We start from the raw sequence: 15,000 nt of genomic DNA, 5'->3' as shown, positions 1-15,000 counted from the left end.
ATTTCTCTCTCTCATTTCTCTCTCTCTCTCTCTCTCTCTCTCTCTCTCTCTCTCTCTCTCTCTCTCTCTCTCTCTCTCTCTCTCTCTCTCTCTCTCTCTCTCTCTCTCTCTCTCTCTCTCTTTCTCTCTCTCTCTCTTTCTCACAGTCTCTCTCTCTCTTTCTTTCTCTCTCTCTCTTTCTCTCTTTCTCTCTTTTTCTCTCTCTCTCTCTTTCTCAGAAGTAATGAGACTTATGACTTCCCTTCCCTACATTACTAATTTCCAATTCTCTCATTAACTCAGTTGCACTCTGAACTCATACAAACACACAATATATAAATATATATATATATATATATATATATATATATATATATATATATATATATATATATATATATATATATATATATATATATACCTTTTGTCATATTACTAGTTTCCTAATATTTTTCTTGGTGGTCTTCTTGTTTTCAACTTAGTATAATTTATTCTTCTATATTTATTTGTATTGTATTTACTTAATTATCCTGTTTTGGACGTTGTGTTATTGCAATAACGACAGGTTTCTTGATAAGCAGCTTCTGTAGTGGAGTTTTCAGTGCAGTTTTTGTAATCCTCAATAATGAGCTTGTTATGGCGAGCCTCTCGTAAGATTAGTCTGTAACAACAAACCTGTTTTTTGCTACTCAAGAACCCAGAACAAATTATGATTGAAAAAGAAACTGTCTCATTATTTTGAGCGAGACAAAGTTTCCTGACTGAGACTTTGTCACAGTGTTCTGTGACAGGATCTATGTCTCTTCATTGTGAGTGAGACAGAAACTGTATATGTTGCTTATTTATTTTCGTTATTTAGATCGAATACGTATTTAATTCCAGTCGCCTCGAAAGAGATTGAATCAGAACTCGATTCCCCTCAGAGGTTTAGACGTTTGAGTGTTTTAGTCAGCTGTTGTGACACTCCTCCTGGTGATGTTCAGTTGTTGGCCTCAGGTGACCTCGAGAAGCCAACCCTGGAAACACAAACCGAAACTGTCTCTATTTTCCGCTTGTTACAACTTGTAATAAAGTTGTTACATCTTGGTTTAACGTGCTTATGACGTATTAGAACGTTGTTACAACTTGTTATATTGGTTGTTATAACTGGTTAGGAGGTGTTAAAACTTGTTCGAACGTTGCACCAACGTCGTAGTTTCGGTGTGTGTTTGGCGGGAGACAGTCTTCCTATTCCCGACATGTGTAAAACGTATTTATTTTATATTTTGTATAGTGAATGTTTTGATTCACTTTATTTACACATAATCTTGTTTTATCAGATTTTTATGATGTAAATATTTGTTTTGATTTTATTATTGTATCTTCTCGTGTTATTTTAATTTCCTAAAACATTGTTGAAATCAGTAAAATATATCTTTTTATCACTTCCCCTCTGACCTTGCTAATGAGTAAGTTCATTCATGTTCATCTTGCATACTCACTTTGCTGGTGAGTAAAAGTTGTGCTGACCTTTGGTCTTGTCAGTGACTAAATGTTTCACTAACCTTTGGCGTTGCCAGTGAGGACATTGTATGCAACATTTGACCTTGTTAGTGAGTAAATTTCCATGCTGAACTTTCACCTTTCAAGTGAGTAAATGTCATGCTGACGATTCCAAACCCAAATATATATATATATATATATATATATATATATATATATATATATATATATATATATATATATATATATATATATATATATGTATATATATATATATATATATATATATATATATATGAATATATATATATATATATATATATATATATATATATATATATATATATATATATATATATATATATATATAGCTGATGGGTTGGTGAAGCAGTGGGTCAGGTGCAACAGGATGTCAGATGAGACCGGAAGCCAGGTGAGGCAGCAGACCTAGGCTAGGCAGCAGACACCAGACGTTTTTATTAAAAAAAAATAAACTAACAACGATATTCATTGAAATCCATAAATATCTCCGGATCATTTCGTGTTCATTATAATACGAATTTATTAGCATAGTTTAATGAGTACTATATTTTAACAGTGTAACAACATATAAATTTGTCAATGATGAAATATAACGTAATATGTTATACTTATTTTTTTTTTTCTTAATAAATTAAAACAATGTAATAACATTAATTAGTTTAGTTTAATGGCGCTTCGTCAGTTTTTTGTTTTCATTCTTGAGGATGCAGAAAGAGGAATTTAGAAGAAGTCTAGTTTTCAGGCCAAGAACTCTCTTCCTCAGCTCAATGTATGTAGGCTGGGGGCTCTCTCTCTTCCTCAGCTCAATGTATGTAGGCTGGGAGCTCTCTCTCTCTCTTCCTCAGCTCAATGTATGTAGGCTGGAGGCTCTCTCTCTTCCTCAGCTCAATGTATGTAGGCTGGGAGCGCTCTCTCTCTTCCTCAGCTCAATGTATGTTGGCTGGGAGCTCTCTCTCTTCCTCAGCTCAATGTTTGTAGGCTGGGGGCTCTCTCTCTTCTTCAGCTCAATGTATGTAGGCTGGGAGCTCTCTTTCTTCCTCAGCTCAATGTATGTAGGCTGGGAGCTCTCCCTCTCTTCCTCAGCTCAATGTATGTTGGCTGGGAGCTCTCTCTCTTCCTCAGCTCAATGTTTGTAGGCTGGGAACTCTCTCTCTCTCTTCCTCAGCTCAATGTTTGTAGGCTGGGAGCTCTCTCTCTCTTCCTCAGCTCAATGTATGTAGGCTGGGAGCTCTCTCTCTTCCTCAGCTCAATGTTTGTAGGCTGGGAGCTCTCTTTACCACAGCTCAATGTTTGCTGGCTAAGAGTCCTCCCTCCCACACCTCGTTTTAAAACCTTGTCCTGCATGTTTTCCCCTGAATACGATCCTTCAATTGTTTTACACTGAGCTCACTAATTAGTGTTGGGTGCACAGGAACGACCAGTGCATGAAGGGGGCTCAGCTGCTCAACACTTCAGAATTTAAACCCGGGTCTTCAACGCTTCATTTGTACATCTTAAAATGATGCAGTAGAAGAGACTTAGAATTTAAATACAAGCGTCAAACATTAATAAAACAGGAATATCAATACATGTGTTGTGTAGCAACTAAACACAAGAGTTAATTCTGTGTTCGATGTTTACCAAACACGAATATGGTGTTTGTAGCCACACTGGTGTTTATGCAACTATGAGTCAGTAGATCTGTGAATGTGAAGATCTTTGAGACTATATATATCTGTGAATTTGCTCATCTCCGAGTCCGTAAATCAACGAGTGTGTCAATCTGCTCGCGTGTAAATCTGTGAGTCTGTAGATCTGAGTTCATAAATATGTGTGTCTGTAAATCTGTCGATCTCTGCATCAGTAAATCTATGAGTATGCCATCCTCCCAGCTTTTAAACACCAGTGATTGACAAATAACCTTTAATCACTTGGGCTTGGGTAGAGCGAGGGTCTCGCTTCATGCAGGTCGGCGTTCAATTCCCGACCGTCCAAGTGATTGGGCACCATTCCCGCCCTCTGTCCCATCCCAAATCCTTATCCTGACCTCTTCCATGTCTTGGTGCCTTTCCCCCTGATAGTTCCTGATCCTTAGCATTCCAAGGTTTTGATAATCTTTTGCCTCATATCGAACGCAATTTAAGGACAATTTATTCAATAGGAAATTAAGTTTGTACTTAGTTACTTTGCGAATATTATACAGATTTTATTTAAAAACACAGAAACAGGAATAGGAATATCTATTAAAATATGCATAGAAGAGGAAAGAATAACGGGACCAAAGTATATAACGCAAGCCACACATTCAAAATGGAAGGGACGATGTTTCGAACCACATTGGTATAGGGTTCCTCAAATATTTCTCAGCCACTTGTGAAACCTGTACATCTTTCCTCAATCATGGCGGCTTTGTTTACATTTATTAAACGCTTTACGCGCTCCGCAGCGCGACGAAGTTGTTTATAACAATAATAACCACGGGTTGTGAATTTTCAAAACCCGTAAGCCGTTTAAGTAAGGTAAACAACACGCCCCATGTTTCATGCAAAATATACAAGTTTCGTAAATGGTAGCATTAATGCTTCAGGAATCTTGGGCCCTGGACCCTTTTCAAGCCGTTTCTAAAGCTTTACAGAGCTACCCCTAAGACCAGGGTGTTCAAAAAGGGTAATCATGTTCATCAGAGATTTTGAAAAAATCTTTTTCAAACCTATTATACATTATTTTTAGCAAATTAGTCTTATGAAAGAGATATTTAGATGCATTTTTTCATGCTAGATCACACCTGCTTATATATTAGACAGAGGCATTAGTGGAGCATTTCCAAGCATCAATGAGGTCTATCTAGAGCATTGGAGGACCATTCCATCACAATGGCCAGCATGGAGCATTCTTATGCCTAAATATCGCCAGCTTGGAGCATTTACGGAGCTTTTTCAGACTTCACTGAAATAGAAATTTTTCGATGTTGCAGAAATACTCATAGGCATCCATAAACGAACGTTGTCGCTATTATTATCGTAGTGTTATCAATAGTGTTATTTCTAGTGCTAGTAATCATCATGTTATGTTATCATCGCCAAGATTTTGGCCTGTGCCGTCATTAGCGTGTTCCACATTCTTTTGTGGCTATAATGGTTGCTACCACCCACACTGTTCTCCACCACAGCCACTCTTCATCACCACTACCACCACCACCAACACCGCCCCTAGTCACCTCCTCTACTCCTCCAACAGGTGACGTGGCTGAGGAAGCGAGACGCCCACGTCCTCACCGTGGGACTGTTCTCCTACACTACCGACCAGAGGTTCACAGCCCTTCACTCGGAAGGCTCCCCTGACTGGGTCCTTAAGATCACCAGCCCGCAGACGAGGGATTCCGGAACTTATGAGTGCCAGGTGTCAACTGAACCCAAGATCTCCAGGGCCTTCAATCTCAGTGTTGTGGGTGAGTTGTGTTGTGATGTGTAGGGTGTTGTGGGGTGTATATCAAAGTGCCCTGATGGTTGTAGTGTTTTGATGGTTGTAGGGAGTATATGAGAGTATTGTGATGACTGTAGGGGTGTATCTCAAAGGGCTATTGGTGATTACAGGGTGTATGTCAGGGCATAGAGGGTGGTGGGAGTATTGTGTTGTATGAGAAACATACATTAAGGTGTTGCTAATTTATTACCCGGCAAGCAACAGCGCAACACTAGACACTTGGTGAACTTACACATATTTTTCGAGAAGTTAATTTGAATGCGATGTAATGTGATTTCATCATGCATTCAGAGGAGGAATGGAACTGTGAGCAATTTGGGCGGATAACGTTGAAACTCGCCAAGCGTCTGGGATTAATGAGGCGCTTGAGCGGTGACTGTAAGTAATAGCTTTTAAGCGAGTCTTAGCAACGTTAGGACTAAGGTGCATAGAATTTCCTCTCCTGCCTTGCAATTGTGTATTCACTTTAATTTTTGGCGTCCATGTAATAGCTTTGTATTTCGTGTTATGAACGATATCACGTGGATATATTCAGCATAGATCAGAGGGTGATAGCGCGAGAATATATCAGCTCTCTCTAACAGTGATCTGAGCTTCAAGATATGTGGATATAGCATCATGCTATCTCAGTTGAATATATCTGTAGAATTTCTTGGTAAAATATCTAACAGTGGAGATAAAAGTCATTATCAGGAGAGAGTGCTATGCCATTACTACTTTACATCACTTGGAAGGAAAATGAAGATAAGGATTTGAGATAGGGCGAAGGGAAGGAATGGTGCCAAACCACTTGGATGGTCGGGGATTGAACCCCCTGGTGCTCTCCCGACCAGTCCAAGTGGTTCACTCCCTCCAACAGTAAAGAAAATATAGTTTTGATAAGAACGTGAACATGGTAATTGGCAGCTCTTAATAATGATTCCTGCTTCACAAGACGACCTAAAGTCCTTCCAAACGAGTTAGCAAACATCCCAAGGCAATTATAAGCTTACTGATGAGGGTCAGACATCGTCTAAATCCTCCTAGAGTCGTGCAAGGAACACTGAATCTTGTGTTGTAAATCAACAGCTGTTCCAAATGTCACATAATCAATGACTTTCCGAATTCTGATTAAAACTCATTAGCTAACTTATTATTCACTTTTTCTACTTTATGTATTTTGCAAAACTCGTGACGATAAAAAATAATGAAACTATTTAGTCAGTTTTACATTCCCTTTTTTTATCTTTTTTTTTATACGCGCGACATGGATACATGTATTTTTTGCATGATGTTGAAAGTATAATGGAACGGCAAATGAGTTTTAGGTGATATTTCGAGACTGCTCAAAATAATATTTTGGGTGAGACATATGTGATTCAAACTCATTTGATTCTGAGTTGCACTACTCAGACTCTTAGATTTATGAGAAAAGAAAATTATGTGAGAGAGAGAGGTAAACGTGCTCCGCTACATAGCACTTGGAAGCGATTCCAGGACAAGGAGAGAATATGGGATTATTAGGAAATAGTGAAGGGACGATACCCAATCACTTGAACCATCGGGTATCTACCCCTGACTTACTTCTCACCTCATCAGTTCCTTCTGTCAAAAATACCCATTACTTTCTCTTTTGATCCGCATAGGACGTTCCATTCCCTCTCTTCTTTCCTCATCCATTCTTTCTAACCAGAATATCCTTCTTTCCTTCCCTATTTCCTCTCCAAAATACCCGATCCCTTCCCTTCTTTCTCATCAAACACTCCTATTCGCTTAAATGTTTCCTTCCCAAAAACAGTGCTTTTCACCAATAGTGTTTATCCCAAAAATATACCTTCCCGGCCCTTTCACTTTCTCACCAAACTCGTCCATCACACTCCCTTTCCACCATCACCCATTCCCTTTTCGCCAGCCGCCACCCTATCACCCACAGTGGTTGACCCCACCAGTCGCCCCATTGTGCAAATTGGGGAGTCAGGATGTTATCTCCTTCCAGACCAGGCAGTACGGAACACGCAGCTGGCGAATTAGCAGCAGTGCGAGGGGGAGACAGACACATGCAGTGGACGTCATAGGAAGAGGAGCGTGTAGAGATGGGGTGTCTTTGGCGGGGCTGGGGTTCAGGGGTAGTAAAGTGATTCTACATGGTTTGTGGAGGGGTTCTAGAGTGCTTATGAACGGTTTTCGTGGGGTTTGGAGGGGGTTCTAAGAAGGAGACGAAGCTTCTTCCATGTAGATCGGTTCTAGATGGTTTATAAGGAGGCGATGAGTCACAATAACGTGGCTGAAGTATGTGGACCAGACCACATACTAGAAGGTGAAGAGACGACGACGTTTAGGTCCATCCTGGACCATTCACAATCGACTTGAGAATGGTCCAGGACGGACCGAAACGTCGTCTTCCCTTCACGTTCTAGTGTGTGGTCTGGCCAACATGGTTTATAAGGGTTCTACTTGGTGCATGGAGAGGTGTTCTGTGGAATTTGCCGGGTATAAGGAGATTTTCTAGCCGGATACAAGGAGATTAGAGGGAAGAGGTGTGCGGGCGGGTTCTAGAGGCGTCCGCAGGGTTGTTCAGCGAGTGTTGGGAGATATTCTGGCCTGGTATGATGAGGGGTTCCATTATGGTGGCGCAAACAGCGACAGAAGAAACAAAGATGTTACCATAGGCGGTACGCGCAATAGGCAAACGGAGAGTTGTGTCATATCTGCCGTTTTCTGTCCAGAAGAATGGTCATATATGTGTTTATTATTTTTTCTCGTGTCAGTGTTTACTGAATTGTAGCTGGTCAAAATGGAGCATGCGTAGTTTCCCCTGGAGTATCAGGAGCATATAACTCACCTTTCTCGTGCACTTTGCACTTTAACTTTTGACTTTAGTCTCTCACGGGGGAGAACCATTGTTGGCGAGTTTGACTACATCAACGCGAGGTGTGTGTGTGTGTGTGTGTGTGTGTGTGTGTGTGTGTGTGTGTGTGTGTGTGTGTGTGTGTGTGTGTGTGTGTGTGTGTGTGTGAGTTTGTGGGTGTGTGTGTGTACTCACCTATTATGCTTGCAGGATCGAGCACTGACTCTTGGATCCCGCCTCTATGTGTGTGTGTGTGTGTGTGTGTGTGTGTGTGTGTGTGTGTGTGTGTGTGTGTGTGTGTGTGTGTGTGTGTGTGTGTGTGTGTGTGTGTTTGTGTGTGTGTGTGTGTGTGTGTGTGTGTTTGTGTGTGTGTGTGTGTGTGTGTGTGTGTGTGTACTCACCTATTTGTGCTTGCAGGATCGAGCACTGACTCTTGGATCCCGCCTCTATGTGTGTGTGTGTGTGTGTGTGTGTTTGTGTATGTGTGTTATAGCTTGTCTGGATAGACTTTATATATTCTCGACACATTGAACAGAGACGTTGATGTACAGAATGCAATTGACCAATTGTTCTTCACAGAGTCGGTGGCGCGGATTGAAGGATCAAGAGACATTCACATGAGCGCTGGCAACACTCTCAATCTCACCTGCTCTACGACTGTGCCGGCAGATCTACCCAGCTACTTCTACTGGTGAGTCCCATCAATGACTTTACTGAAAAGCCATCTACTTACATATATATAAAGATACAGCCTGGAAGACAAAGAGGGAGAGAGAGACAGACACGGGCACCCCTCGGGTATTCCTTCTAATCATCGACACTCAAAAAAAATTAGACGGAAGGTCCCCACTTTACCGCCGCTGACACAATTTTATCTTCCACTAACTTGGCTAAACTTGGTTTCGTTGTAAGTTATGAGGAAGCGGGAGACTTTTATGAAAGCTCACTGTAAACTCCAGGGTCTGAAATCTCCGGGGTTTTAGGATCTCTACATTTTATGATATGTTGGGAATTAGGCCTCGACCCAAGTACTAGATCCGGTAAGGTTATTCAGTACCATGTTTTAACAAGAACACGATCCACTAATCGTTCACATCCAGGTGTCCATTCGTTCCACAATAACATGATTTGAACCCAAGAAATTTATAAACTGAGAGGCATGTTCTTCAAATCTTCTGGGCGTTTAAAGTTTTCGAGGCTTTGAATTTGACTTTGAGATTTGTGACTTCAAAGCCTTGAAGTCACCAATGCTTGAGGTCTCAAGCATTGAGACCTGAAGCCTTCTGAACTTGTTATATTTTTTAAGCATTTGAACTTCCTGGGTTTAGAGCCTTCTGGTTATGGAGACCCAAGCGTTTGATGAAACCTGGACTGTGAGCTTCCTGTTTCTTTTTAAATCTCCTTGGATTTTAGACGACTGGACTGAGAACCTCCAGGGCTTGAACCTCGTAGGCTTGGAGTCACATGCTCTTGTGAGCTATTGGGCTTGGAACGTCCTGGACTTGAGAACAGTTGGAAGAGAGGGAAATATAAAGAGAGATAAAGGCAAAAACAGAGAAAGAGAGATAAACAGAGAGAGCTAATGAGAGGAGTAAAAAATATAAAAGAGGCATGGGATTTGCAAAGGAAGAAGAAGTAAATTACTTGACTCTAGTTTCTTAATTAGTTGCCAAGGATACAATTACAGGAGCACGAGGAAGATGTGGTGGGGGTCAAAAGAGCATCTTAACGAGGTAGAGAGCGAGCACAGCCGCTCAGAAGTCTTTGGTCTTTAAATAGAAAAGACCCTCAGGGGAGGAAAGAAGAAGACGAGGAAGAGATTAAGAATGAATAAAGGAAGAGTTTTAAAGTTAACACAAGAGAGAAAGTGTTACAGATAAGCAAAGTGTAAAGGGGATATTCAATATTACAGAATTTGTAAAACAAAGTGACTAAAGCTTCACACAAAATGTCAGGGCTATACCAAATTTCTGAAATATTTACCCAATATGACAGAGCTAAACACAAAGTGTCAACGTTTTACACAAATTTCCAAAGCCACACTAAAAGTACCTGAGCCACAGAGTACCAGAGCCACACAGTACCGGAGCAAAAAAGTACCGGAGCCACAGTAAGGTACCAGAGTCACAAATAAAATACCAGAGCCCCAAATAAGAGACACAGACAAAGTACCAGTGACAAATAAAATACAAGTGCCATAAAGCTACACTCAAACTTACACCTCGCGTTGGAAAAGGGGACCCCTTGCCTCGGAGGAAAAGGACATACAAAGCCTTCAAGGGGATTTTTAGGCCCCCCTCTCTCTCTTTTCCCCTTCCAGTGCAGGTTCCATGTTCATTTGTCCTTCCATTGTTTTTATTTAGCTTTATTTGACATTTTTAATAGTTGCAGGCTACACCTTAATGAATATATATATATATATATGACAATTTAAATAACAATTTAATTGACAATATATATGACAATGAACATCCCTTATAGAGCACGAGGCTCTAACTTCGTCCTAGCCTTCCCCTCCATAACGCTGATTAGGTTACGAGTAAGGGGACGTGAGGGGTGAGCTAGGGGGGGAGAGTGAGAGGTTAAAGGGGGCTCGGGGGGTCAGAGGAGGGAAGAGTGAGGATGGAATCCTGAAGATAAGGCGAGGAGTGGATGAAAGTTGGGTCAAGGAAATTGAAGAGGGTCTAGTAAATAGCTATTTTTGGGGGGGTTAAAATACAGAAGGTAATAGATCACAATGTAAATATTGCTTTTGTTCTGAACATTTTTTCAGAATACATCTCTCGATGTATTTATCATGTAAACAATTACAAAGAAAATTGTCGTGAATATATCACTTTCACGAAGAGCCAATATTATGATCGTTTAAAAACCAAGTCATATTCAAGGTCAGGCTCGTCAGCTTACTTATTTAATTTGACGAAAAACGAAAGCGGAAATCAAGTTAAAATTCACAATCCTCAAAGAATCAAGGAAATACAAAAACTCAGTAATTTTCATTAATCGAACTATCCTCCTCTCATTTAAAAATAAGAGTCACCCTTTCGTTGGCTTCGTTTTTATTATTTCAGACCCAAAATTGGCATGTCCGAAGTCGCATTTCGGTCCGGTTTATTCTGGCGATAAATCGGTGCATATACTGTGTTATGGCCGGTCAGTGTAGGTGAGGCGGGCAGGCGGCCACAGGGAATTAACCAATTAAAGTTGAAATGGCTATTCTCGCCCCTAATGCTATCTAGTGTGTCAGGGATGGGTAGGGGTGGTGGCTAGATGGTGGCAATGCTCCACTTCCTCCCACTTTGTCACATATATATATATATATATATATATCTATATATATATATATATATATATATATATATATATATATATATATATATATATATATATATATATATATATATATATATATATATATATATATATATATATATATATATATATATCTTCTACTCCCCAAGCCCGGCCCGAGGCCAGGCTTGACTTGTGAGAGTTTGGTCCACCAGGCTGTTGCTTGGAGCGGCCCGTAGGCCCACATACCCACCACATCCCGGTTGGTCCGGCACTCCTTGGAGAAAATGATCTTATTTTCTCTTGAAGATGTCCACACAGCGGTATACACAGAGTATACATAGTGTAAAAACACAGCGGAGTATAAACATATATACTCTACAACACAGCGGTATAAACATCACATTTCTTGGAGTATATACACTCAGAGTTTGCTATAGCATATTTTACTCTTGTGGTAATAATTAGGTCTATTGATTTTAGAGGTGAATAGGCCCAAATTCCAAATCAATCGTCGCTCCGACTCCTCCTTGTGCTCGCCTACAGTCCTTTCCACTCTCACTCATCCCCCTACACCCCACACACACCCACACTTTACCCCCACAGTCCCACACCTCTCCCACACTACCGGCTGTCCCCCACCCTCCAACACAGACACGCACGTGGTAATTAGTAGAAACAATTACATTCAGCCTCAGTGGGAGTTCCTGGTGCCTCGCCATCTGCTCGTCAATTTGCCTGTTTGTGTGTGTGTGTGTGTGTGTGTGTGTGTGTGTGTGTGTGTGTGTGTGTGTGTGTGTGTGTGTGTGTGTGTGTGTGTGTGTGTGTGTGTGTGTGTGTGTGTGTGTGTGCGTTGAGTGTGTGTCTGAGTGTGTGTAACTGCAACCTGTGTATTAATCTAGATGTGCTTATACTGACTTTTACTTTCCGCCATCCAAACAATTAATTAGATAATTGTCTCTATCTCGTTTTCAGATCACATTTACATATGCAAATTCTATATAGTTAGCTTCAGCCTCTTTATAATTGTCATTCATTTATTCACTTCCACTGACGTAGTATTTTTTTTTACATCTTTGTGGCATATTTGGGTCATATATTTCACATCCATACTTGCCTAGTCTTGCTATTTTCCAACTCTGAACACTGCTTCTTTCTCTTCAATGTTTGCCAAATATCTTATATCACACTAGCGTGTCCTACTTTTCATTCTCTCTTCTAGAGTTGAGATTCAGATCTTTAAGGCTTTCATCAAGACTCAATCAAGCCTTGCTGAATATTTTAATTTACTTTATTGTTGGTGTGGTTCATTTTCCTGAAGGGGGTGCTAAACTGGGGCTGCATACTCAAGACTTGGTCTTACGTAGGTTGCATATACAATTCTGAAGGCCTGTTTATACAGTGTCCAAAGCATCCCGACGGTCATAGATATTTTCAACGTTCACCTGCTAACGTTGTCTTGCAATTTGGGGTAATGTCTATTCCGTTTTTCCCCTGTTCTAAAGCAGGAATCTGTTTCCCTATTATTTTGTACTGCTATTGAGGTGTTCTCACTTCTGATCGTATTTTAAAATTGTAATATTTGTCTGTGTTTGCCTTGTTCATAAAAACCTATAGAGAAATGTATACTGTATTTCTCGGAATAAACACAGTCGCCTCTGTTTTACTCGTCTCACTATTTTGCATCATCATCAATCATTGACATGGGGGAATCAATATCCTCAGTCAGGTCGTTGTTTTGAATTAAGAAGGGGATGGGTCCCTAGCACCGACCTATGTTGTTACGCATTCGATACCACTCTTTTTTTTTCTCTCTCTCTCACAATGACCATTTGCGTACCACTTGAGATGTAACAGAATACTCATCAAACCAAACTTAGGGTTGGACATGAATATGAGTGGGATTGGGTGGTTATAAATAGGAGCTGCCTCGTATGGGCCAATAGGCCTTCTGCAGTTACCTTTGTTCTTATATTCTTATGTTCTAAACATAATAGTTTTTTCAGTTACATCAGCTTACATCAGCATAAGCTTGTGTCTCTCTCTCTGAAGTGAGTACGAATTCCTAGTGTTTAAACACCTCATTTATTTTTAGACTTGCTTGTCAGCAATCATATGAGGCTGTTCAACACAAGGGATTCTCTCAAGTTTGCATATGTATACTTCTAACAAAGCAAGCATTATCTTGTCGTAAAACTCTAATTGGCTTATCTCCCATTAATTCCTTTTAGTGAATCCACGTTTGTGAGTGGAGACAAAATTCTTGCGTTCTAAGTGTTCCACTAACCTCTTTCAAATCAGTCTCTCTAATAAATGATGCCAATAATTCATAAGTTTTTGTATTTCCTCTTTTCTTGCAAATAGGCACCACATTAGCCATTTTCTAACAGTCAGGCAGATCTCCCTCTTCCAGTCACGTTTAAGCTGTCTATTTAAATATGCTCAGTAAGATCTCGTCCACACCCTAACTGTGTGATGGGAAGATGGAAGGGGAATGGTAGGATTCGAATGCGTTAATTTGTCTTTGCAGAAATGAACTTCGCGTGTGTAATAAAAGCATTAACATTGATACTGGAAGCATTATTAATAATTTTCTTCAAATACCACCCCTCGCTCTGGAAAATAGCTAATATATATTTTTTAACTCTGTAATCCCATAGTTTCATTAAAAGAAAGCACCAGGGAAGGGTGTTGTGTGAGTGTGTGTCTTTATTTACCGGTGATTGGGCTATTTAGATATATTTGTTCGCATTTTTTTCGAGCCAAATCTTGTTTTATATTAATTCAAAGTTTCCCCAACTCTCTTTTTTATCTTCAGTATCTAAGGCAAGGGTTGTTGCTCTGATTATGCTTTATTTTTATTTTTTAATATTAATTGAAAAATATGTATCTAAAATGAAATGTCTCCATGTTTGTCTGTCCAAGGCTTCTGGCCATTTATAACCAGAAGCTTGGGGACCACACCAAACTTTGCAGGAAGACTGGTGGCAGGTATGAAACTATCATGGACTGGTTGGGCTCCTCCCCATGGCTTTCGTTATTAAGAGGGGTCGGCTGTCATGGTGCCCAAATGCTGTAAAACCACAATGAAGAAGAAAAAAAAGGCCAAAAGCGTTTTTCATATAATATAACTTTAAATGAAATTAAAAAATACATAATAAATGTTGTATTTTACCGTCAAATAATGGCATCACATTGTACCCAAATATATATATAACACTAAAATAGACATCAACTTCACTACCGGCACCGGCAAGGTCATTTTTCTGTACAAATCCCTATATAAAGGAAACTGAGTAAACAAAGACAAAATAAAGTGTGAATAATGAGAATGTCAGCCGCTGTAAACAAAAAGAGTATTCTGACAACGAAGGTATTTGCCAAATGTGCGAGAGCGGACAACCTTGTGGCATAGACATTTCTAGAGATCCTGGCAATGTTTTGATATCTATCTTGAGGCTATCTTGAGATGATTTCGGGGCTTTAGTGTCCCCGCGGCCCGGTCCTCGACCAGGCCTCCACCCCAGGAAGCAGCCCGTGAAAGCTGACTAACACCTAGGTACCTATTTACTGCTAGGTAACAGGGGCATAGGGTGAAAGAAACTCTGCCCATTGTTTCTCGCCGGCGCCTGGGATCGAACCCAGGACCGCAGGATCACAAGTCCAGCGTGCTGTCCGCTCGGCCGACCGGCTCCCGGGAAGGAGCTCTAAGGAAGATCTCTGTCTTGAGGTGCATATCAGACCTAGCAGAAGCTGGGAGATGAAGTTCTGGAGTGTCAGTACCGAGGAAAGTAATGATGTTAGAATCATCAAATGAAGAAAACTATGACATTTCGGTCCGCCCTGGAAAGTAATCTCTCTCGTCATATTATAATTGGAAGGTCCCTTAGTCTGATTTGAGTTGCTTATGAAGGGGG

At 40.4% G+C, this 15,000-nt stretch overlaps 1 protein-coding gene across 1 annotated transcript in view; it reads left to right on the top strand.

Moving 5' to 3' along the window:
- Window positions 1–1,870: 1,870 nt before the first annotated feature.
- LOC138372275 (neuronal growth regulator 1-like) overlaps window positions 1,871–15,000 on the top strand; it is a 20,216-nt gene continuing 7,086 nt past the window's right edge. The window contains exons 1-3 of the mRNA XM_069337552.1: window positions 1,871–1,894; window positions 4,720–4,930; window positions 8,372–8,483. Coding sequence (XP_069193653.1) covers window positions 1,871–1,894; window positions 4,720–4,930; window positions 8,372–8,483 — 347 coding nt within the window. The remainder of the gene's footprint in view (window positions 1,895–4,719; window positions 4,931–8,371; window positions 8,484–15,000) is intronic.

This window comes from Procambarus clarkii, chromosome 38 (genome assembly GCF_040958095.1).
Source record: "Procambarus clarkii isolate CNS0578487 chromosome 38, FALCON_Pclarkii_2.0, whole genome shotgun sequence".
NCBI lineage: Eukaryota > Metazoa > Arthropoda > Malacostraca > Decapoda > Cambaridae > Procambarus > Procambarus clarkii.
The sequence above is the reverse complement of the archived record's forward strand: the minus strand, read 5'-3'. Positions and strand labels throughout refer to the sequence as shown.